The sequence below is a fragment of the Lontra canadensis genome, unplaced genomic scaffold (assembly GCF_010015895.1).
Source record: "Lontra canadensis isolate GAN:19392208 unplaced genomic scaffold, GSC_riverotter_1.0 scaffold2, whole genome shotgun sequence".
In the NCBI taxonomy this organism is placed as follows: Eukaryota; Metazoa; Chordata; class Mammalia; order Carnivora; family Mustelidae; genus Lontra; species Lontra canadensis.
This window is the reverse complement of record NW_022630996.1, coordinates 3,559,050-3,583,565: the sequence shown is the minus strand read 5'-3', so window position 1 is coordinate 3,583,565 and position 24,516 is coordinate 3,559,050. Positions and strand designations below refer to the sequence as shown.

The 24,516-nt window shown below is 37.7% G+C and overlaps 1 protein-coding gene across 1 annotated transcript in view; it reads right to left on the bottom strand.

Moving 5' to 3' along the window:
• TPK1 (thiamin pyrophosphokinase 1) overlaps nt 1-24,516 on the bottom strand; it is a 343,243-nt gene that overhangs the window by 198,122 nt on the left and 120,605 nt on the right. The window contains exon 4 of the mRNA XM_032866795.1: nt 2,562-2,631. Coding sequence (XP_032722686.1) covers nt 2,562-2,631 — 70 coding nt within the window. The remainder of the gene's footprint in view (nt 1-2,561; nt 2,632-24,516) is intronic.

Below are 24,516 nucleotides of genomic sequence, written 5' to 3'. Positions count from 1 at the left end.
AATGCAACTAATAGGGGGCACCTGGGTGGCTCAGTGGGTTAAAGCCTCTGCCTTTAGCTCAGGTCATGATCCCAGGGTCCGGGGATCGAGCCCCACATTGGGCTCCTTGCTTAGCAGGGAGCCTGCTTCCCTTCCTCTCTCTCTCTCTGCCTGCCTCTCTGCCTACTTGTGATCTCTGTCTGTTAAATAAATAAATAAATAATCTTTTTTTAAAAAATGAAACTAATAGGAACCATGTTTAGTCACCTATATCCAATTAGTGAAACTGGTTAGGGTTTGTATTTAATGAGATTTACTCCAAGGATTTAATTCCCATGTGAGGCAGTTAGTTTACTCATCTACCTATTAGACAATCTACCAGGACACCATGTTCCTAAGTATCAGAGTATGAATCACTGCAAACATATCAGAATGAGAAAAGCAACGGAAAGTACATCTTCTTATTGAACATCTTCATCTACAGTCAAATGATTCTTCAATAAATCATGTAAATCTTTTGGAAGACTTCCATAAGATTATGTGTAAATGTGTTAAAAATATTAGAAATGTTATTTTGAAATCTGGACAAAAATAGGGGCACCTGGGTGGTTCAGTGGGTTAAGGCCTCTGCCTTCGGCTCAGGTCGTCATCCCGGGATCCTGGGATTGAGCCCCGCATAGGGCTCTTTGCTCGGCGGGGAGCCTACTTCCCCCTCTCTCTCTGCCTCTCTGCCTGCTTGTGATCTCTCACTGTCAAATAAATAATAAATAAAAAAATCTTAAAAAAAAAAAGGTACTCCACAAACCTTGTAATCTGTTTTGCTTTCTAATGTGAATAAAAATGTTGTGTGTTCTCTTTCTCATTAGCCCAATCCAATAAGAAAAATCAGTATATAAATCTGAATTTTTTTCACAAGCATTTTGGATGGTTCTTATGGTCACAGCAGAGTTGGAAGCACTGTGTTAATATCTTTTCACAGCTCTGGTTCATGTAATTATGTTCACAAGCTGCACCTACCGTTAAAGAAATAGCACTGAATACTAGATTCCTTGCCAGCAAGCCAGCTACAGGCACGAAACTCGATACCCAATTCATAATCTTGGCCTCATGGGCATCATGCTCTTCCCTGAACTCCCGGCCCAGGCACTGTTTAGAGTATTTTTCACATGCTGTCCATGTCAGGTCTTGGAGAATACGGTCAGAGGAATCCATAAAGTTAAAAAATGAAGAATTATAAAATGTTAAGAATTTAAATTGTTTCCTAGGCTGTAACTATTGCCATATTCTTTGATAATTCATCCAGTCCCTAGACATTAGGATTCCTAATCTTAAAGGAAACATGTTCTCCTCCTATAAGCAACTGGCTGCTTTCAAACAGCAGCTCCAGTATTAGAAGCCTAAGTTAAAAATTCTGATGCCATAAAGATGTATTTTACATCATTTCAAACTACATATATTTAATTCACACCTGCGGTATGTTGAATCATAATATTTTTATTTTATTTTTTGCAGCAAGGAGGTGATTTCTCAAACTATAAACATTTCAGTACATTTAATAACACATATGACAGAAGTGGAACTAAATTTCACAGCCAGTCTACTTATATCTAGACTATAAATTCTTATGTTTGCCAAGAGGTTGAACTATAAACATGTTGGCAATGAGCTGGATTTAAATTTGCTTTCATCATTTGCTTTCATCAAAAAGAGCTCACCATGCAAAGGTCAGGAAAGCCAGACAGAACAGATACCAAATCATTAAGATTAAGGTATTTACCTCCTAAAATATATGTATGTGCATAACTCAGAAGTAACTAAGTTAAATTATACTTAGCTTTACTCAACACTACTACAAAAATCTCACTTCTGCCACAGCATGTATCATTTGTTTATATGAGGTCAGTTTTTAATTTAAACGGAGTTTTATTTTAATGTTCAAAGTCCTCACAGATATCGATATTTGATAAAGCTACTTAATGAGACTTTTGAAGTAGTAGAGTGAGGGTTTTTTTTTGTTTTTTTCTTTACCATAGTTTTTTTATTCAAATTCAATTAGCCAACATACAGTACATCATTAGTTTCAGATGTACAGTTCAGTCATTCATCAGTTGTGTATAACACCCAGTGCTCATCACATCACATGCCCTCTTTAATGCCCATCACCCAGTTACCCCATCCCCCCACCACGTCCCTCCATCAACCCACAGTTTGTTTCTTAGAGTCAAAAGTCGCTCATGGTTTGTCTCCCTCTCTGATTTCTTCCCATTCAGTTTTCCCTCCCTTCCCCTATGATCCTCTGCACTACTTTTTATGTTCTACATATGAGTGAAACTATATGATAATTGTCTTTCTCTGATTGACTAGAATGAGAAGCTTTTCAGTAAGAGTATGACTGGCCTAGTTCTTCTAAGAGGTACACTCAAAACTAAGAAATAATACAACATGGTTGAGCAGTTCTCTCACTGGTGTGGTTTTCTGTTAATTTCAAAGAACATTAATACTGATCGTTCATCAAGGAGAGAATAAAGCAACCTGAAGATCAGGTTAGTGGTATTTTGGACACAGGCTGAAAGAAAGCATACCTTTCCCTCTCTCCTTCCATGGTATCATATAAACGGTTGGCACCTCCATCAGCACAGGCTCTCAAAAGGGCTTTAAATAGAAAAAAAAAAAAAAAAAAAGAACATTTCAATACAAGCAGCTTAGAGCAGTACTTCCTAAATAATAAACAGATGATTAAAAAATGATCAGACACACACACACACACACACTCACACTTTCCCTTTTGCATCTTTTCACATTTAGCCAATGATAGCTGCACTGCAAGTGATCCTACACAGCACTCAAGACAGACAGAATCACCTAAGACAAGAGTGTATTTCCTTTTCGTAGCCTTTTCAATTCCTCTTATTAAATAAAAGGGGAAGAGAGTACAGGGTGTCTTCAATCTCTCCTGAAGCTTGTTTTTCCTTCTTTATAAGAGAAGATAGGTCTCATGCTCAGTAAGAGAAAACAGGACATAGATATCCCTTTATGGCCTTACTTTATTAATTTGTACAGATGTTTTCTATTTATGGCAGGTATAGGTTTCCATATTTTGTTTTGATATAAAAAGTTTCTTTTAAAAATAAAATCTTAGGGGTGCCTGGGTGGCTCAGTGGGTTAAGCCTCTGCCTTCAGCTCAGGTCATGATCTCAGGGTCCTGGGATCGAGCCCCACATCGGGCTCTCTGCTCGGCAGGGAGCCTGCTTCCTCCCCTCTGTCTCTGCCTGCCTCTCTGCATACTTGTGATCTGTGTCGAATAAGTAAATAAAATCTTTAAAAAAATAAAATAAAATCATAAACATAACATTATAAGTTTATTTTAAAATATTAAGTGAAAATTTAGAAAATGTGTGAAATACTGTAAAAAATTTTGGGAGGTGGCACAAAATTAAAATTTGGTAAATAATAAGATATTTGAGTAAGACTGACTGTCTCTCCAACTGGGGCTTTTAGGTCTTGCCTTCACTGTAAGATATGATGTTGCTGATGAAGTATTCCTTGAAATTCTCTTACTCCATGGGCTACTATTTTGTTGTTGCTATTACTTCTCTAATTTCCAATTTTCCTAGAAATGTTCAGTATCTTAGCATCAGTTCCCTCTTTTCTTCACATTTTAAAATATCCTTTACCTAAAGGTTTCAGATCAAACTTTATTTTTTATCCTGGGTAAGGACAGTGAATGAGATTCTGATTCCTCACCCCAAACAACGGAAGCCTGTCTCTGGTCCCCAGACAGCTGTTAAAACCAAAGTCACTAGAGCCACAAAGATCAGTAAAGGCCTTGGCACCAGCAGCTTTGAAAGAAACACACTACTCTTTTGAGATACTTCTTTGATTCATGGCACTTATGAAATCCCTTTCCCCTTTCTGCAAATTTATACATTTCAAAGTATTTATACTATTTACCTCAAAATACCTAAGTGTTTAAAAGCAGTTCGAATATAGTCAAAAATATCTAATTAGCCCTTTGGCAGAAATAAAAGCCCTAATGTGTTTTCTACTAATCCATAATACGCGAGACTATTTTCTATGTTCCATGTTTTATCAGAAATAAAACAGGGCGCCTGGGTGGCTCAGTTGGTTAAGCAACTGCCTTTGGCTCAGGTCATGATCCCAGAGACCCGGGATGGAGTCTCACATCCTGCTCCCAGCCCAGCGGGGAGCCTGCTTCCCCCTCTGACCTTCTCCCCTCTCATGCTCTCTCTTTCTCTCTCTCTCTCTCAAATAAATAAATCTTTAAAAAAGAAAAGAAAAGAAATGCAACAGGCCAAGTGACAAAAATATACTCCTTTTTTGCTTCAGCTTCCTCATCTGTAGGTGGGGATAATATGGCTTAGCATTACTAAGCAATTAATGATTTAATAATTGTATATATTATTTATCAGAACACCAGAATACAGTAAGCATTCAATCAACATTGGTCCCCTTCCTCCATTTTTGTTAGAGTCATTATAAAGTGATTAAAAAGCTTGTGTTGGGCACCTGGGTGGCTCAGTTGGTTAAGTGACTGTCTTTGGCTCAGGTCATGATCCTTGAGTCCCAGGATTGAGTCCCCCATCGGGCTCTCTGATCACCATGGAATATGCTTCTCCCACTGACCTTTCTCCTCTCATGCTCTCTCTCTCTCTCATTCTCTCTCTATCAAATAAATAAATAAAATCTTTAAGGAGCGCCTGGGTGGCTCAGTGGGTTAAGCCGCTGCCTTCAGCTCAGGTTATGATCTCAGGGTCCTGGGATCAAGCCCCACATCGGGCTCTCTGCTCAGCAGGGAGTCTGCTTCCCATTCTCTCTCTGCCTGCTTCTCTGCCTACTTGTGATCTCTCTCTGTCTGTGTCAAATAAATAAAACCTTGAAGGAAAAAAAAAAAAAAAGCTTGTGTTCCTGGACAAGGAAAGCCTAAGCTACTAAAACAGTGCATAAAAAAAATAAGAGTTTTTACAAGGATATTTAAGAGGGTCGGCTCATTTTACCAATTACCTACAATATACATTTCCTTAGGAGGAATGGCAGCCAAATTCAAATTAAGCCACAAGCATAACATGCAGAAGGTCACAGAATATTCTGCATATTTCCTAAATATCAAAACCTAAAGTTCAAAAGCATCAAAATCTAAAATAGGTCTAACATATAAAATATGGCATAGAACAAGTGAATAGAGAGTGAAAAGACTGATAAATAGAAGCATATGAGGAACTACCAGTAATCACCCTCCGAGTATATAAAACAGTTATCTGTAAGCAAAATTAACAAGTGTATTAAATCTTTTTATATAAAAATTGGTTCACCCAAGTAATATGAAAAGCTAAGAAATAGGTTTTAGTGGCTAAGGATTATCAAATAGAATGAGCTGTCAACTTCACAGTGTGGTCTTATTCTACAAAGATCAGTTGAATTCAACATTTACACCTGTTATGTTCCAGGCCCTAAACGCAACAGCAAAATGAGTAACAAACAGATCTAGGACGCCAGGGTGACAAGTGAGCAGAAGAAAGACCAACAAACGTACACACACACACACACACACACACACACACACACACGCGCGCGCGCGCGCGACGCGCTACAGACTCTGACGAGTGCTAATAATAAGGGTAACAAACTTCGACGGGAAGACAAGGAAGGGAGAGATGAATTTTGAGTAAACATCTACTTATCGATAAATACAGCTCAAGATTACTGTTACTTTCACAATACCAAAACTTTGTCTAATGTCTGTTACTTCCTATGCCTAAATTTAAATTGATACTTTTAGAGCAGTTTATGGAAAGAGAAATATTTAGATCATAGGAAGCAAACTTGTCCCCATCTATTCTTGTTTCAAATGGCAAAGGGAGCAAAAATAGCCATGAGTAAATCTATAGACTTTTTTTCTCGCTACCTTTCGGTTAAGAGTAGGGGTACAATCCCACTGAAAGGAAAACAAGTTCCCAAATGTCCCTGAAAGTATTTTGTTTTCAATAAAGTTTGACTTAAAAACAAAAGATGTGGGGCGCCTGGGTGGCTCAGTGGGTTAAAGCCTCTGCCTTCGGCTCAGGTCATGATCCCAGGGTCCTGGGATCGAGCCCCGCATCGGGTTCTCTCCTCGGCGGGGAGCCTGCTTTCCCCTCTCTCTCTGCCTGCCTCTCTGCCTACTTGTAATCTCTGTCTGTCAAATAAATAAATTAAAAAAAAATCTTTAAAACAAACAAACAAAAAAAAACAAAAGATGTATTCTACCATTTTTAAATGTTAGTGATAAAAATGTTTTAGCTAGTTTGAAATACTTTCCACATAATGTAAATAAAATTTGTAATAAATATATATAATTTAAATTGTATATATATATAATTTATATATATAATTTAAATTTATATAAATATAAAATATGTAAATAAAAGTAAAAAATTACATTTGAAAAATAAAGTATTTCAAGCATAAATAATGCTGGCATGAATTCACTGACAGCACTTGGAAAAGTGAGTTTCAAGCATGACTATTAATGAAAGTAACAAACTTAAAGAACCAGAAGTAGAAGGTACTCTGACATAAAATATTTTTTATAAGTCAGAATGAATCAGCCTCAAAAATCTGTTCACTCCATCATTTAAATTGTTCCAAACTTTAATATAGGTTAATTCAGGAGTTACCTGGTAATGTAAAATTTTCATTGGTGTATATACAGCAAAAGTTTTGCATATTTGTCAAATATCATAACTTCAAAGGTTGAGCAATTATTTCTTATGCATCAAGCTTATAAACAGCTAAAGACTAAAATACATTAAAATCATTAACTTTATATATTGGTACTACCAGTAAGTATATTAAATGCATCTGAAACTAACAGGTCTTTTTTAAACTGGCATAATGTAAGTTAATATTACTGACAGATAATGAAGGGCTCCATTCAACATCGGAGGTTAACTGGCTATTTCATTAACTTTTGTTGAATAAAGTTGGACAGAAATAATTTGATTTTCTCAACAGCAGACTATTATATTAGTTCCAAGTATTAAAATGAAGGAAAAGTAAAATTAATCAAAGAAGCATTTTTCAGTTTAACTGCAAGAAAACCAGATATCAAAGATTTCAATTCTAATCTAGACCACTTATTAGTTCTATGACTTTGAGCTAATCCAAAGCCTGCTGATTCTAATGTAAAATAAAAATTATTATATATATTTTGCCAAATTCACAGAATTTTTCAGGGACTCGAGGGAGACAACATAGACAAAACTAGAAGGAAGTAGCACAGGGAAATATCCTCTCACATGCTATTGATGACAATTTTTTTTCAAAGATTTTATTTATTTATTTGACAGAGAGATCACAAGTAGGCAGAGAGGCAGGCAGAGGGGGAGGGGAAAGCAGGCTCTCCACTGAGCAGAGAGTCCAATGCGGGGCTCGATCCCAGGACCCTGAGACCATGACCTGAGCCGAAGCCAGAGGCTTAACCCACTGAGCCATCCAGGCGCCCCTGTTGATGACAACTTTGAGGGACAGGTTGGCAGATTAATAAAAATTTAAATGTGCATCCCTCTGATCCAGAAATTCTATGTAGCCTACATAAACACTTGTCCAAATTCACAAGGGCTTATGTACAAGGATATTCATTGTGATAATATGTGTAATCATGAAAAACTACTAGAGAACTTAACTGGTCACCAGTTGAATATTGGTAAAATATATCACAACTATAGTAGAGAACCATAAAAAAAAAAGGGGTAATTCTTACATGTATTTGTTTTTATTTTTATGATTTTATTTATGTATTCATGAGAGACACACACACAGAGAGAGAGAGAGGCAGAGGGAGAAGCAGGCTCCCCAATGTGGGACTCAATCCCAGAACCCTGGGATCGTGACATGAGTCAAAGGCAGACATTTAACTGACTGAGTCACCCAGGCGCCCACTTACACATAGTCACCCAGGCGCCCACTTACACATATTTGTATGTTATCTCTTATGAGGTACATTGTTATATGACCCTTAAAATAACTTTTAAATAACCCTTGCTCAAATATTTCTTGTAATAGCACTCATAGAACATATAGGATTATACCAAATCCAAGAAAACTAAGAATCAGACAAAAGTTACTTTATCAAGAATGTGTAGCGAGTAATTAGTAATCAGCATTGATAAGATGCACTTGCGCTGCAGAATGGATACCCCGCCCCCAACACATACTCCTGAGGAAATTCATAAAACTAGCATAGGATAAGCCTCAAGAATTGACAGATTCCGTGGCCATTTGCTTCCCAAACAGGGAGTGACCGAAAATTTCAAAGTTCCTCCTGGGAACTGATGAGGCCATCACTATTTTTGTATCAAACAAGCTTTATTATTTGTTTTATACCCTTCCTTAAAGCTAAGTAAATTTAGTGCTGAATAAAGCCTATTATGTCTTGTGAGTTTGTTAATCCAAACCCAAGACCTTCTTCTTATTCTACACTCCCAACTCTTTAAGAGTGATTATTGTGAGGAATGGGCATGGGGTCATGGAGAAGACTTTTTTCCCCATTCCTTACATTACATGCTATGCTATTAAAAATATTTGTACAAGGAATTTGAATATTGTAAATTATAATTTTAAAACCAATGGTAATAACTATAAAGGGGAAATACACATAAAATAATAAGAATAATTCCAGATCTAACCCCATTATTAAAAGGAATCAAATATTTTGTCAGACTTTGCCAGGATTGAATTGAAGATGCCTATCGCTAATGTAAAGGAAAAATAAGATGCAGAATCTTATTTAGAAGAAGTCTTACCATATCTGTAGAGCACTAAATAACTCCAATTACCCAACTTCTGTTTATTACCAACACAGGTCCTTATCCCTAGTACCCCAAAGTTTCAATTAGTCTTTGTGTACCCAAAATCAATCTAATCTGTCAATTACTGGTTTGAGTCAGGCTTCTTTCCCTGCCAGACATAGAAGACCACAGAATCCCCAATTTCTATCCTTAAGGCCGCTCTGGCATCTATATGAGGTAGTGCAGTCATGGGGGGGAAAGGTAGTTCCTTCTGGTTAAGACTCAGAAACAGTTCACTAACATATACACATTAATAAGGAAATTACTGATAAGCATATGAGTCCACACACAACTACACAGATGCCAGTAGAAGGTTAACTATCAGGCATTACAGAGAATGGTGGTGTTTTTATTATGGTAAGAGCAGTTAACATGACATCTACCCTCTTAAAAGCTTAACAATGCAGTATTGTTAACTACAGGTGCAATGTTGTATAAGAGATCTCTAGAACTGAGTATCAACTCCTCATTTGCTCCTTCCCTTAGCTCATGGCAACCACCATTCTATTCTCTGCTTCCAGGTTTGACTGTTGTATCTACCCTCATACAAGGGGTTCCATGCAATATTTTTCCTTCTGTGTCTGGATTCTTTCACTTAGCTTAATGTCCTCCAAGTTAATCCATGTTTTCACATCTTGCAAGATTTTCTTCTTTTTAATTTTTTTTATTTGGGGGTGGGGGACCCCCTTTCACCCATTTTCCCATCCCACTTCTGCTCCCTCCAGCAACCACCAATTTGTTCTCTGTATATATAAGGTCCTGTTGCAATTTTTTGGTACTAGATATATGGCTCAGAAATATTTTCTGTCATACTGTAGGTTGCATTTTCACTCTGTTGCACAAAAGCTTTGTGGTTTGGCATAATCCCGATGATCTAATTTAGCTTTTGCTGCCTGTGATTTTAGTGTCATATCCATGAAATCACTGCCAAAACCAATGTCATGAAGTTTTTCCCCTATGTTTTCTTCTGAAAGTTTTATAGTTTTGGACTTTACATTTAAATCTTCAATCCATTTTGCATCGAAGATAAGTGTTTTTAACCAATTTTCATCATTAGAGATAATACTTAGCAGTAATTCACACTTCATACTTAAATCAGACAAGAAGCTCTAAATCAATGAATTCTTCCAGAAATATCTCTTGCTTAAAAACGTTTAATTTACCAACAGTTATTCTCTGCCTGTGTTAAAAACTCAACCATATAATGAAGCCCAATAAGAAACAGATGTTATTTAAGAATTCATGAAAGTCTTTCCTTAATGAATTATTATCTTTAAGCACATCTGGGTGTCCACTTCATTTTTTTTTTAAACACTTCATAAAAAACCAGAATGTCTGTTTAGGATATTTCTGCTATTTAAAAGAGAAGTTAAAGGATCTTCCTTGGAGATATTCCATAAGTGGGAATGTTAAACATATTTACTAGTGATGAAAGAAAAAAAAAACACATGTAAGATACAATTATCTATATATAAAATAATAAAGGTATTGATTTTTATATTTATATAATTATAACCGTAAGATATTGCTACAGTGGTACTTTTGCAAAAGAGGACGGGGTTGGAGAAGATTTATTTTTGCACTCTCAGCCATAAGTGACATTAAATCTACACCCAAATCCAGATTTGGCATATGGCCCAATCTATGCCATTACAATCTCCTGCTATCCAGTCAAAAATAATGATACCACAAGAGACTTTCCACGATCCCTTTTCTACTGTCCTGCAACCAGAGAAACTCAGACCTAAGACTGAGAAGCTTGGGTCTATGGTCTATATCAACACAGAAAATGAAGTCAATACAGTAAAGATAAAGCAAGCAGGGCATGGGCACTGTTTGGGCCCACAACAATAGCAAGGGCTAAAACAATTATATAAGCTATAAATTCCCATTTGGGGCTCAGACCAATTGGGGTTGGGTTTTCTATCATTTGAAACAGGAAGAGCCCTAACATACAAACGTTAATTTTTACTTCAAAGACACGAATCTTCCATCAGTCGGCAGAACTCTACCTTACTATGTCCCAAATCTATGGCAGACCAAGTCCTTAAGAGGAGCTGCATATTTCTGTAGATAGTATCTACTAATAATAGACCATCACCAGCAAAGCTTGGATTATGGTCCAAATTGGTTAGTTTGTGGGCATGGTTAACCACGGACATGGTTAACAGAGATGGATAAACATGCTTTTCCTATCAAGACATTATTTCATGCGGAAACACTTTCATTCAGAGGAGTTCATGAATTTATACTGAGAGAAACAGTAACAATTTACTTTGCTCATAGGAGTATGGAAATGTGTAATTATTTGCTGTTTAGATAACTCAGATTTAGATGAAAGGTTTTTGTACAATTATTAAAAGGCTCACATTATTTGCAATAGCCTGAAAAGAATAAATGGCATATTCTTTAAATTTTAGTTAAGTCAGTAGCACAGAATTTTCCTTATTTCAAATAAAAAGCAAGTGGTATTTATACTGAGCATCTATATGCACAGTGCTGTGCTAGTCTTAATGATCTGGTTCATGCCATATAATGAAGATTTTTATTATCTATAGGTAAATGTTGCTGTGTAAATTCTATTATCCTTTCTCTCTTCTGCCTTCTGTCTCCCCCCTTCCTAGTTAAGCACCTTGGAGATAAAGCATGACATTTAGTTATCCTTGATGCAATTTATAAAGTCTAAAATCAGGTAGCTCTTTAACACTGAGTGATACCAAATACCTCATGACTAAAAAGTCTTAAAAACAGCCAAACATCAACTATCTGTTTATCCTAAAGTAGCGCAGTGAACATTTTTTAAAAAGACAAGTAAAGGTGGGGCGCCTGGGTGGCTCAGTGGGTTAAAGCCTCCCAGGGTCCTGGGATCGAGGCCCGCATCGAGCTCTCTGCTCGGCAGGGAGCCTGCTTCCTCCTCTCTCTCTGCCTGCCTCTCTGCCTACTTGTGATCTCTCTCTGTCAAATAAATAAATAAATAAAATCAAAATATACAGAGATTGGTAAGGTGGGGATAATAAAGTAAGGAGAGGTGGCAAAACTGTATGAATGAGCAAAATTAGTAAAATCAGTACTACTAGAAGAGTTGAAATAGAAGGAAAAGACAATGATGGGGCCTGATCTACTCAGCAAAAATAAAAACCTTTAAATAAAAATCACTTTGCTGATGCAAATAGGTAATATACTAGAAGGGAGAGAGGTTTGGAACCTATCTGCATCCTTGGCCTATTCCTTTGGTACCAGAATTCCTTCCCCTATCCATTTTTCTTGTGAATCTGTGTTAATAGGCCTCAGAACTCATATGTAAGACATAATTCAAATGAGCGATTCATTGTTGCACATATCAAAAGTGAAATGTATCAAAATCAGATGTTTGTTACACAAGAAACAGATAACATTTATCTTATTTTGTAGATAAAGAAAAAAAAACCTACAGATAATGTCTATACTTTTGCTAGTACCTCTAATATCTTTATAAAATATTTTAACACAATTTATTGAGAGTTTCTAGCAAACAAATCCATTCTCTTAAACTCATCATTAAATCTAAGGGGTAATAATAGGTTAACTTCAGTAATTGGGCCTTACTACAAAAATAATTAGAAACTGAGAAATAATTACATATTATTACTACCGAATAATGTAAGAATTTCACATTATAATCTTTCAGCTTGACTATGCTTGTTTTCTAACTGAGCACAATTATAACCTAATTCTCCTTCCTGCTTAGGGGATTAAAAAAAAAGTAGCAGTGGGGGAGCTATTTGAAGGCGATGAGTAGAAAGAAGAAGAATTAGGGATAGTGCTTCTAGAAGAAGGTGGAAATAGGGCGTGTGGGTGGCTCAGTAGGATAAGTGTTACCCTTCAGCTCAGGTCATGATCCCAGAGTCCTGGAATCAAGCCCCGCACTGGGCTCCCTGCTCAGCAGGACCTTGCTTTTCCCTCTCCCTCTGCCTGCTGTTCCCTCTGCTTGTGCTCTCTCTCTCTCTCTCTGCCAAATAAATAAATATAACCTTAAAAAAAAAAAAAAAAGGAAAAAGACGGAAAGAACAGGAATCTGTGCGTTCAGGTTGAAAGCAAGAGGTGACTACCTGAAAACTCTTTAGACCCAGAATCACACCCTGTGGGATGAAGTAGAATTCAAGGGTGCAGTGTTTCAGGGGGTGGATAAGTGCTTTATTAACTGCCCCACTTCCTAGTTTGTAAGCTACCTCAGAGCGAGGTTAAGAGATAAAATTTATCTTCTTTAAAGAATAATTTATCAAGATATGAGAAGGCTTATTTTTAAAGTAATTAAACAAAGGCCAGTTGCTTTGGCCCTTAGTCAGATAAGGGGAAAGGTGTTAAGAGATAAAGTTGAGAGCCAAAGACCACATTAAACTCTATTCTATACCATGACCTGCTTAAGTATAAAGGGAAGTCATTAAGGACTTTCAGTTTGAAACTGCTGTAATCCAGCTTACATACTAAAGACAGTTCTACGTACGAACAGATTAGATGGAGACAAGAGTAGAAGTCCTGTTAGGAAGAAAGGTGGTGGCTTCTACCAAGAGGGCAGCAGGTAAGGTGGGGAGAAACAAATGTGCCTCAAGATATGTTGGGAGGTGGAAGTGACTGTTGGCTGATAAACTGGATAGGAGGGCAGCGCAAAAGGAGTCGCAGATTCCTGACAAAACATTCCCCAACCCCTTCAGCATCCTGCCAAGTCTAAGGAGCCATTTCCTTCTTCCTTCCGCTTATGTACTCCTCACGACCTCCTGGCCACCCTCAAGCCTGACACCGTAGCTCACAGCGCAGGCTTGCTGCACCGAAGGGAAATATGCCACAGCCAAAACGTCTTTGAATGGCTCAGGCTATTCTCGATTTTAAAAAGCAGTTTCTGTCTTAACTCAAGAGGGTACAAAAGGTCTTGTGGGACACTGAGTTTATTAGGTATTTTCCTATAGGGATTTGGATTAAAATTCTAGCCTGAGGGATAGAACAGAGTTCAGTTATAAAATGCACTTTTGTACACTTCTCCATCTGTGCACCCTTTTACAGCAAAGGATTGAAATAATTCATATGAAGTGTACCAAGAAAAATATTCCTACATTGTTAATCCTAAATTATTACTTTCAAAAAAATATAGTACAGACCTGAAGGAATCTTCTGAAAGTGTAGAATGTATCTTATAAATCGAGAACAATTTAAAAGACAGCAAAGAATAAGAGAATACCTCTGTGACCTCCACCTAGAACTGCCAATTGTTTTCATTCAGCACTTTGTGTCACCTAAAGAACTATGGGAGTTTCTATTACTAGACACCTCTCTAATGCCTGAACCTACTCCCACGACCCTTACCATTATTCTGTATATAATGGCTTACCCTTTACAGTCTTTTTAAAACTCTCTTATAGTACGCATTTGCATCAATGAGCCACATTGTGACATGTCGCATACATGATGTGTGTTATTTTTAATTTTTAAAAAAATTATGTTCCAAAACTTGTTTTTATATTCAGAGTTTATGAATATATAGTTCACCAATGTGTCAAAAATATTTATCTGATCTATTTATAGATACTTAGGTGGTTTACATGTTTTAACTTTTTAAAAAAATGTTAGTTATCATTTAGATGCCTCCTTGTACACATATGAAACATTTTCTCAATTGTATATACATAAATGGATAATTATTGGGTCATAGAATATGCACATTATTCATTTTACTACACAATACTGAATTGTTGTCCACATTGACTTTATCAATTTGTACCAAGTAAAATTTTATTTTTTAAGTAGTGAACTGAAGCAGATGCATTAGCCTCTATTAGTATTAAATAAATGTACATAGGATTTGATTAAGAATTTTATTATGACTACTGTGGTAGAAGCAGCCTCATCTACCAGCAAAAGTGAAAGGTGCTGATCGTCAAACACTCAGGATCGGGGTCTATCAGCTAGAAAGCAGACCGAAAGCAGACTGGCCACTTTCTTAATTCCCCTGCCGAGTTGTCCTCTGCAATAAATCCTCAGCAACTTACCACTGTGAAGCCTGCCCACTGGCGTACTTTATGTCTGGATACAGGGTCCTTCTAGCTGTGTGTGCCTCAATTCTCCTGACAGGAGGTACTGATACTACCAGGGACCGACATCAATCTACATAACCCTCCCAACAGATTCTAGTCTTCTTTCATTCGTTTGTAGGCAGGTACCAAATGAGCATCAACTCCAGAAGTCCAGCCAGCAACAACCAGACACGGGTCCACCTCTGGAGGAGAACAATCTAGACCTATACAATATAGTAGCCACTGGCCATTGTGCGCTTGAGCGTCTGAAATGCAGCTAGTCTCAACTGAGATGTGCTGCTCCAAGTGTAAAATCAACACTAGATTTTGAAGACAGTACAAAAAGATTAAAGAACATGTCAATGATGTTATATTGGTTCTATGTTGAAATGATATTCTGAATATATTGTGCTAAATACAACAATATTATAATTAATTTCTCCCGTTTCTTTTTACTTTAACATGACTATAAGAAAATTTAAATTTTTACTTGTGGCTCACACTATATGGACAAGAGGCTAGGAGAGGGGAGCCTGGCTGGCTCAGTCAGGAGACCATCCAACTCTTGACCTTAGGGTTTGGAGTTCGAGCCCCACGTGGGCTGAAGAGACTACTTAAATAAATAAATAAAAACTTGAAAGACAAGAAGGTATGAGAGACAAGTATAGTAACACAGTGAGGTGGACCAAGTTCAAATCTCTATGGGAGTGTGTAGAAAGGACAAAGCCCATTCAGCTTTAGGCACAAAAGACAAACCACAGGAACTGAGAGCACAAATACTAAAAAATAATGTCTTCTTATTTGAAAAATATGAGTTAGCTAAATGGGAAAAAAGGAAGGGAAAGAAATCATTCCAGGCAGAAGCCCGGAGTCAAGAGAGAACAAAAACTAGCTACACTGGCAGAAACAAGGTTTAGTCACATTACCCCTTGTAACCCTGGGCAAAATCAGCATTTTTCATTTAAATAACAGTAATCATATTCTTGTATTATTTCTTCTTCTGAAGGAGGGAACTTCAGACAACCGAAACAAAATTTTCAGAAAATAATTTCTAACCAATTACCTACCTCACAGTACCAATTTCATACTTCTATACTATCAGAATCACAAACATCTGAAGGGTAAGCATTTGCGTAAGTAAAATGACAAGGGAACACATTACCCAGGACAAAACCCATCACCCCCCCTCATATATGAACGTATTATATATCACAAAGGAAGAAGCTCAAGAGTATTTTACAACCTCAGGGCTTTCGCCCAAGTCTTGACTCCAAACTACATGACAACAGTAGATCTTCATATTAGAGCAATAAAAAAAAAAAATAATATTATCACTAGCTTTTCTCTGTTCTAGGGCCTACAGGTGCCTTTATCGTTTTATTATTGTTTTAATTATGAGGCAAAAGGGATGCAAAATTAGAATTTTGATCCAACTCCATGAACAACACAGTAAGTTACACAAAGCAAAGAAAGCCTTTTATTTATTCTAGTTCTATCTCAAACACCAAACATTACTGAAAACATTTATTTATTCATTCATTCATTTATTCATTTATTTATTTTAAAGATTGTATTTGACAGAGAGAGAGAGATCACAGGAAGAGAGACAGGCAGAGAGAGAGAAGGGGAAGCAGGCTCCCCACTGAGCAGAAAGCCCAATACGGGGCTCGATCCCTGGACCCTGAGACCATGATCTGGGCGGAAGGCAGAGGCTTTCACCCACTGAGCCACTCAGGTGCCCCTGAAAACACTTTCATTAATGAGTGAAAAACAAAAACACAAGTCAATGGAAATGTAGAAAAAGCAAAAATAAAAATACTGAGACTTGTTGCTGGATGAGAATTTTTTTTTTTTTTTAAGATTTTATTTATTTATTTGTCAGAGAGAGAGGGAGAGAGAGCGAGCACAGGCAGACAGAATGGCAGGCAGAGGCAGAGGGAGAAGCAGGCTCCCCACCAAGCAAGGAGCCCGATGCGGGACTCAATCCCAGGACGCCGGGATCATGACCCGAGCCGAAGGCAGCTGCCCAACCAACTGAGCCACCCAGGGGTCCCTGGATGAGAGGTTTTTAACAGGACTTTAAAAAGAATTAATTTCAACAGCTGGAAATTGCATTTGGCTCATGTTAAGAGAAACACTGCTGTTGCTGTTTGCAAACATGATGAATGGAGAGCAGCTTGCAAGCATGATGGATAAAAATAAATATTTCATTATGCAAAATGTGTTTCATTGTTGGGTTTGTAAATCTGAAACAATTACAAGTATTGCACGGCAGCCGAGCTGCTGTTTTCACTGACTGGCAGGGTTTTCTTTTTTTCTCTCTGATTTTTACTTTTTCTTTTTAGTTGCAGTGTTTGAAAATAACTTTTGGTATCTGACAGAAACTAAAATAACTATCTCCTTTCCCCACCGAAGTAGAGAACCGAGAATTATTTTACCCCTCTGTATCTTTGTTCCCTGGAATATAAAAAGCAAACACTATGTAGAATTCACAGGTTGGAAACCAGTGCCCCAAGATCGGGTCGCCCGCAAGTAGAAGTTACTCCCATTCTTTTGATAAGATGTATTCAACTTGCTTTAATAATTGATAGGACATACAACATCATAAATGCACAAAAAAGTACAATATAGCCCAGAGACATGAACTGAGATGGAAATATTGATCTGTACAATATAGCTAATAAACACCAGCATGTGTCCTCAAAACAAACAAGCCTCACAGTACAGTGATGCCCCTCTTGTTCACAGTTAACCCGTCTGAGAAACCCACCCAGACAGTAAAATCCAGTGCTCAGGAAAAATAATTAGCCAGAAGAAAAATCACCAAGCAATAAAAAGGGGAATGGGAAGAGCCATGAAGCCAAATCTTAATTATTACTCTAAAGAGGGCTTCTGTTAGCTAAAACAAATTTATTGAAAGATTTAAAGGAAAAAAAAAAATTGTTTTAAAGATGAGTGCTTCTTCAAGTGGCCTGTGAGTGGCTCAGTCGGTTAAGCGTCTGCCTTTGGCTCAGGTCATGATTTCAGTGTCCTGGGATAAGCCTTACATTGGGCTCCCAGCTCAGTGGGGAGCCTGCTTCTCCCCCTCCCTCTACCATTTACCCTGTTTGTGCTCTCTCTCTCTCAAATAAATAAATCTTAAAAAAAAAAAAAAAAAGGAAAGAAAAAAGAAAGAAAGATGAGTGTTTCAAGACAGCAGATTGGAACAACTCTCTGTTCTCTATCCATCCCAAAATAACAGAATGAAAAAGAAATGAAGATTCCATCTTCGATAAAATTAGGCAAAATCTGTTGCCCCCTCACAGGGTGTGACCAAGTGCGACCAGAGGCAGTGAACTCAAGGCAAGGGTTGGGAAGATACTGAGAAGAGGTCTTTGGCTAAAGGTTCAGATACAGAAATCAATGTAGGAAATACTGTCACTGAGATGAGGTGGAGAAAGTAGAAAAAATTGAACTGTGAGCAGCCTTCTAGCTGCCCCCCCCCACAGTGAGTCAAGGTCAAACAGTGTCATGAAGCCCTTCACTGTGCCTGAGGAGGGATTCCTGCTACCCCTGCCCTCCCAGTCCCCACACAAACCAGCTTCAGATCAATTTATTTAAAGATCAATAAAAAAGAACTGGGTTGAGAAGTTAAAGGAGAGAGGCGGGCGGGGGGACGGGGTAGGGAAAGAAATGGGATAGGAAGAAGCAAGCAGGAAAACAGAGGCGGGAAAGGCACCAGAAAAATACTGCCACCAAGCAATGAAAATCATGACCAGAAATATCACCACGACTCAAAGAAAAAGCAAAAACATTCTGAGAAGAGTTAGAAAAGCTCTTGAGAGATATGGCAAAGTCACAAAACAAGATGAATTATGAGCCTAAAGAGTTCATCAAGGAAATTAAACCTAAACAATACGTTGTTGGAGGCAGAGTGAGCATCACTAAGACACACGTTAGATAAAACTGAGAAATGAGTGGAAATAAATGGAAATTAACAACAAATTAAAAAAGGCTAAAAGAAAATGAGAAATGGGAGATTTTTTTAAAAAATTGCACATGTATTAACTACTTTCCCAAGAAGAAAACAGAGCAAATCGAAGACCAATTTCCCAGGACCAGAGGGAGACTTAAGCGTCTGATATATATATATATATATATATAATGATAGTGAGTCAAGTCTAATTAAAATTGCTGGTACTTATAGATAAAAGTCCAACTGTATTCTTCATTCAGGGGAAAGAAATCTCACTAGCCTCAGACTTCACAGAAACATTCAATATACTTGAGGAATTGAAATGATCCCAATAAAGTCCTTAGGAAACGAAAGTGTTTCCAGTCAGACTCTAAAGGAAACAAATACCCATCTTGAAACATTTTAAGTCCACAAAATTTCATTCCCATTGAGTTTCTTACTATATATATATATGAATATATATATATAAACAAGACAACTGGCTCCTCTCACATCAAAGCCTTTACATCAAGTCTTACTGATACCTTTCTTTGCCTGAAACACCCCTCCCACTGGCTTTCTCAGCCACCTGCCTGTCTGCCACTCTGCCTCTGTCAGCCTCCCTGTCCCTCTCTGTTTCCCTGTCTCTTAAGCTCCCTGTCAGATTCCCTGGGCATCCTCCCTTGGCCCTTCTCTTCTCCCTCCCTCCCTCCCTGTCTCCTTCCTCCTCCCAACCTCCTTGTTTCTCTGCCTCTCTGAGAGCCTGTCTCCTTCCCTGATGCCTGCCTCCTCATACACCAAGGTCTCTCTTTTCTATGAAGAATTAACTCAAGCATCAAGCCTTTAAAATCTTTTCTGATGTCATTTATCTGGACTTGTTTCCCTCTCCATTTCTCATTAATTACCAGTGGTGTACTATAAATAACGTATCTAAAATAAAGTAACTCCAAAAGATTGAAAATGGGCAAAGGCATACTTTATAAGTGAAGCCAAAAATAAAGCAAGGATCATGTATCAATACCAGTATTTTCTTACTGCCTTTCCTCAAGCCAAGAAGATAAAAATATGACATGAAAAAATAACCAGTAAGGTATAATTAAGTGAAGTATATCAAACACTGGAATCTGAGTACAGATCTTTTCCATTGTCCATACAAAATTTACCAAAACTATATATCTAGGCCACAAAAAAAGGTCACACAAATTCCAAATAGAAAAAACAGGGCAAATAACACTCTATGATCACAGTGTAATAAAACCAGGAATCTACTGTCAAATAGAAAAAAAAACCCAGAAACCTAAGAGCATTTTGGAAAATTTTCAGTCTCTATGTCAAAAGGGAGGAATAGAGTGGGAGGGTGGGTGCCCACTTAGAGCAAAATGAACTGCTTATCTGGGTAAAAAGGAGGGGAGGGATCTATACTAACCTCATCACGAACATAAAAAGGAACTATTTAAAATATATGATATTGAATAGATGAGGATAGTGTTAATTTCTGGTTAAGAAACACTAAATTATACCTGCTATCCTACTCAGCAGCTAAGGTTGAATGTTCAAAAACCTAACTTGGCTCTAGGTAACATGGCTAAGACATGGCAGAAGGGGGACTCCACCGCCATGCCATCCCATACCATGACTGCCATGCCATCCCATACCATGCCCCGTGTCCTTCCTTCCCCTAGAAGTTACACATTCTTCACATAGTCACCCGAAGTCACAAAGCTCAAATATATCTTAATTCAACTGGACCTAAGACATCAATAACAGAAACACCACTGTTCTACATATCACCAGGAAAGAAAAAAATAAAACCATACCAATTAAACAATGATACAATGCTTTATTTCCCACTGTGAAGCTATTTTACTTTATTTTAAATGGTTTTTAAAACTAGATTTTAATAAACATCACTCAAGTGTTTTAATCAAAAGACTAAAACAAACTGGATGTGCCTTTATAAAAACATGACACTGTAGTCATGGACTCCTCCAGAAGTTAATATTTGCTTCACAAACATAAGCAAACCTGTTACTCGACTGTAGGCAGCTTCAATCTTGAGAAAACTCTCAATTATTTAAGAGAACTTACATATATTTATTCCGCAAGTATATATTAAGTAATTTACTACTGATGACTGAGTAACTTCATCGATCAAGAATATTTCCCGTGACTTAATACAGGATAATGCGCAGATAGAAAAATAGTTTCATTACTAATTCCATAATATTTCCTCCATCTAGTTTACAACATGATGTCAGAATTCAGGCTACTCAGACATTGTAAATATACTGTACTGGCAGGCAAGGGCAAAGTCTATTCAGGTAAAGCAAATTTAATATCTGTCAGCGATCACAAAGTTAATCTGCCAAAGTTAATCTTTAGTAAGTTCACGGTCAGAATGGTGCTCAGCAAACTCACCTGGGACCCACCTGGGAAGCAAGTTAGAAATGAGGACTCCTACGACACCCCCCACCCCGAAGGCCGTGGGTAGAATTTATCACTAGCCAAAAGGCTTTTTTTTTTTTTTTGCATAAAAATCTTTTTAATTCATTACAAAATAAAACACAGATTTTGTTTCTCCTGTGCCTAGAATGGTTATAATTTGGAAACAAAGGAGGCCTGAGGATATAGAGGTGTATTCAGACTCCCTTTGATGACTAAATAACTGAAGAAAGCTACCCAGAAAAGACATCTTGAAATGAGGAGAAAAAGAACAATTATATACCCTCAGTAAACAAACTGTATTCAACCAGGATGTGTCAGTTTTTAAGTATTTTTTCTCTTTCCCTATTGTAACTGCAAATTGTAGATTTAACACATGAAAATTTTGTTCTAACCATGAAGGCAAAATATTTAAGATCATATCTTAAAACTCTTAAGTTCCACTTTTTTTTAAGGCGTTGAGTCTGGATTTGTCCAACACAACTCTATGTGATGATGGAAATGTTCGACCTCAGTTACTACTGATAACATGTAGCCACTGAGCACTAGAAATGTGGCTGGTGATACCAAGAAACTGAATTTTTGAATTTATTTAACTGTAATTAATTTAAATTTAAATGGCCACATATGGCTAGTAGCTACTATACTGGAAACAACACAGTTCAAAAGATGAAGAGGTTATACATCTAAAAGTTTATTTTTGATCCTTTGAGAAGTAGGTGGAGATGGCTGTGAGATCCAGTTGAGTTGTTTGATTATGGTTGCACAGGTTAACTCACATAGCAAACAATGCAGAACAAACAGACAAAATCACCACCACTACCAACAACTTAAAATCTTTAATAATATAACCTTTTTTAATTTTCAAGGATTACTTCTTATAACAACCTCTTAAAAGTTTTTATTTTTTTCCTCCTACTATCTTCCTCCTTTAAATAAAAGTAGTAGTGAGGCACCTGGACAGCACAGTGGGTTAAGCATCCGACTCTTAGTTTTGGCTCAGTTCCTGGTCTCAGTTTTGGGAGATCAAGCCCTGCGTGGAGCCCTGTGACAGGGAGCCCCCAATTAGTGCAGGGTCCGCTTCAGACTCTCTACATCTCTCCCTGCATGCTCATGCGCACACACAGACTCTCCTTCTCTCTCCCTAAAATAAATAAATCTTTAAGAAAATAAACAAACAAAAGTAGTAGCGTATGTCTAACACAGCAGTCCCTGACGGCCCTGACCGTGAGGATTACATTCTTTCCCCTTCCAACTTCAGGCCTCCCCCTCCAGTTTTTCTTTTCAAACTTTCAGCTCATTTTTTCCTTTCCTTTTTCATAATCCAGTAACTATCCTCTCAGGCTTCCTCTCCAGACTCGAAAGTGCTCTTACCACTCACTGTCCTCTTCTTGCGTTTCTTTTATATTCTCACTTCACATTTGCTTTTCTCCTACCTGGCCCTCTGTATAGCTGTCCTTTTCATTTCCTCCCCTTCCCTTCTTATAAATAGACGCATGTTCCTGCGGAAGAAACAAAAGATTTTCGCTCATTTAATGAGACTAGTATTTTTTTTTAAAGATTTTATTTATTTATTGGACAGACAAAGATCACAAGTAGGCAGAGAGGCAGGCAGAGAGAGAAGGAAAGCAGGCTCCCTGCTGAGCAGAGAGCCTGATGTGGGGCTCGATCCCAGGACCCTGGGATCATGACCTGAGCTGAAGGCAGAGGCTTTAACCCACTGAGCCACCCAGGCGCCCCAAGACTAGTATTTTCAAAAGATTTTTAAAGTGGTTTAATTAACATCAGAGCCTTCTCCTTTCCTGCTTCCTGGAGAAGAATTCAGTACTGAATTGGATAGTGAGGAGGCCCACGAACCACTACACCACGAACCACTACACCACGAACACGCACAAGCGCGGGCCTGCTCCTCCGCAGATGAGGCATCGTCATGATGGAGACAAAGGTGATACAAGGGTGCAAACCGCTGGCCCCTCTTGGCTCACCTTTATCAGAAGCTAAAGACATACTGGCTGGCACAATGATTCAAAGCAAATGCAACAGGAAGAAGGGAAATCATCCTCAAAAAAAGACAAGGGAATGTGTATGATAATAAAACTACATGGTTAGTCAAAATAACCCACGTATGTATCATATTCAAGAGTTTTAGTCAACAGATGCATGTGGCATACATACCACATGGCCAATACTGTTGTGAAAACTCCCTGTGCCCCAGAAGTTAACTACCCACTTTAGAAACATAAATCCCTAAGAATTTGAAATAATATGAGAAAAAGAAAAAGAGCCCATTTTCACGGCACTGAGTGGTCACACTCATGTAAATTCTGAAAGGGAAAGATCACCACAGGCCTAACTAAAGTCATCAAGGAGGACTCGACAGAAGAGGAAGAAACTTTTGGACTTTTAGTCAAAGGTAGGCAATCGATCAAAGAAGACAGAGGACAGATTTACAAACCGAGCAGAGCGTACATCAAAGCAGAGAGGCAGGAATGAGCACGGCCCAGCACACAGGAAGGGTATTCAGGAGAGCAGCCTAAGAGGTTTATGTTGGTGAATAAAAAAAAATTGAGGTTATGACAAGGTCAGCTTATGGGAGAGAGTGAATATCAGAAAAAAGGAATTTAAATGGGGTCGAAGAAACACTACAGATACTGCAAAGGGATATGGTAAAAGCTAGGAAGACCAGTCCAAGAGATGAATGGCAACAGAAAAGAAAATGCAATCAGAGAAAATAGCTTAAGGGACTTATAATAATGAGCGAAGGAAGATGGCAGCAGAGGGTATATGGAGTTAAAGGTGAATTAAAGAGACAGTTAAAGAATGAAGAAAAACAATAGGGTTTGAAGACATATCAGAAAGGGGAGAAGGAAAACAAGGAATCATCAAAGATGATTCAATGTTTTTATCTAGGAAAGCACAAGGAAAGACTGGAAGCATGTTTGATCACAGCATCAAGAACATAAAAATTCCATCTGTTTTCACATCATTCCTGGGCATCTGCCTTAAACCATGCATGCCAAATGAGGCCCTCCAGCACTTTTCAATAGAAGCAGCTTAGGTATATTATACTAATATTAAGTGCAACTACATAAAACACTTAGGGATACATTTTATAAATAGTTGCCTTATTTGTGAATGACAATGACATGATATCTACTATTTGCATCACAATAATCCAGTGGAGAAGAGTACATATGAACCAAAAATGGCCACGAGTTAGTAATTGTTGAAGATGGAGGATGTGTACACGGGGAGTCATTAATTTGCTAAATTA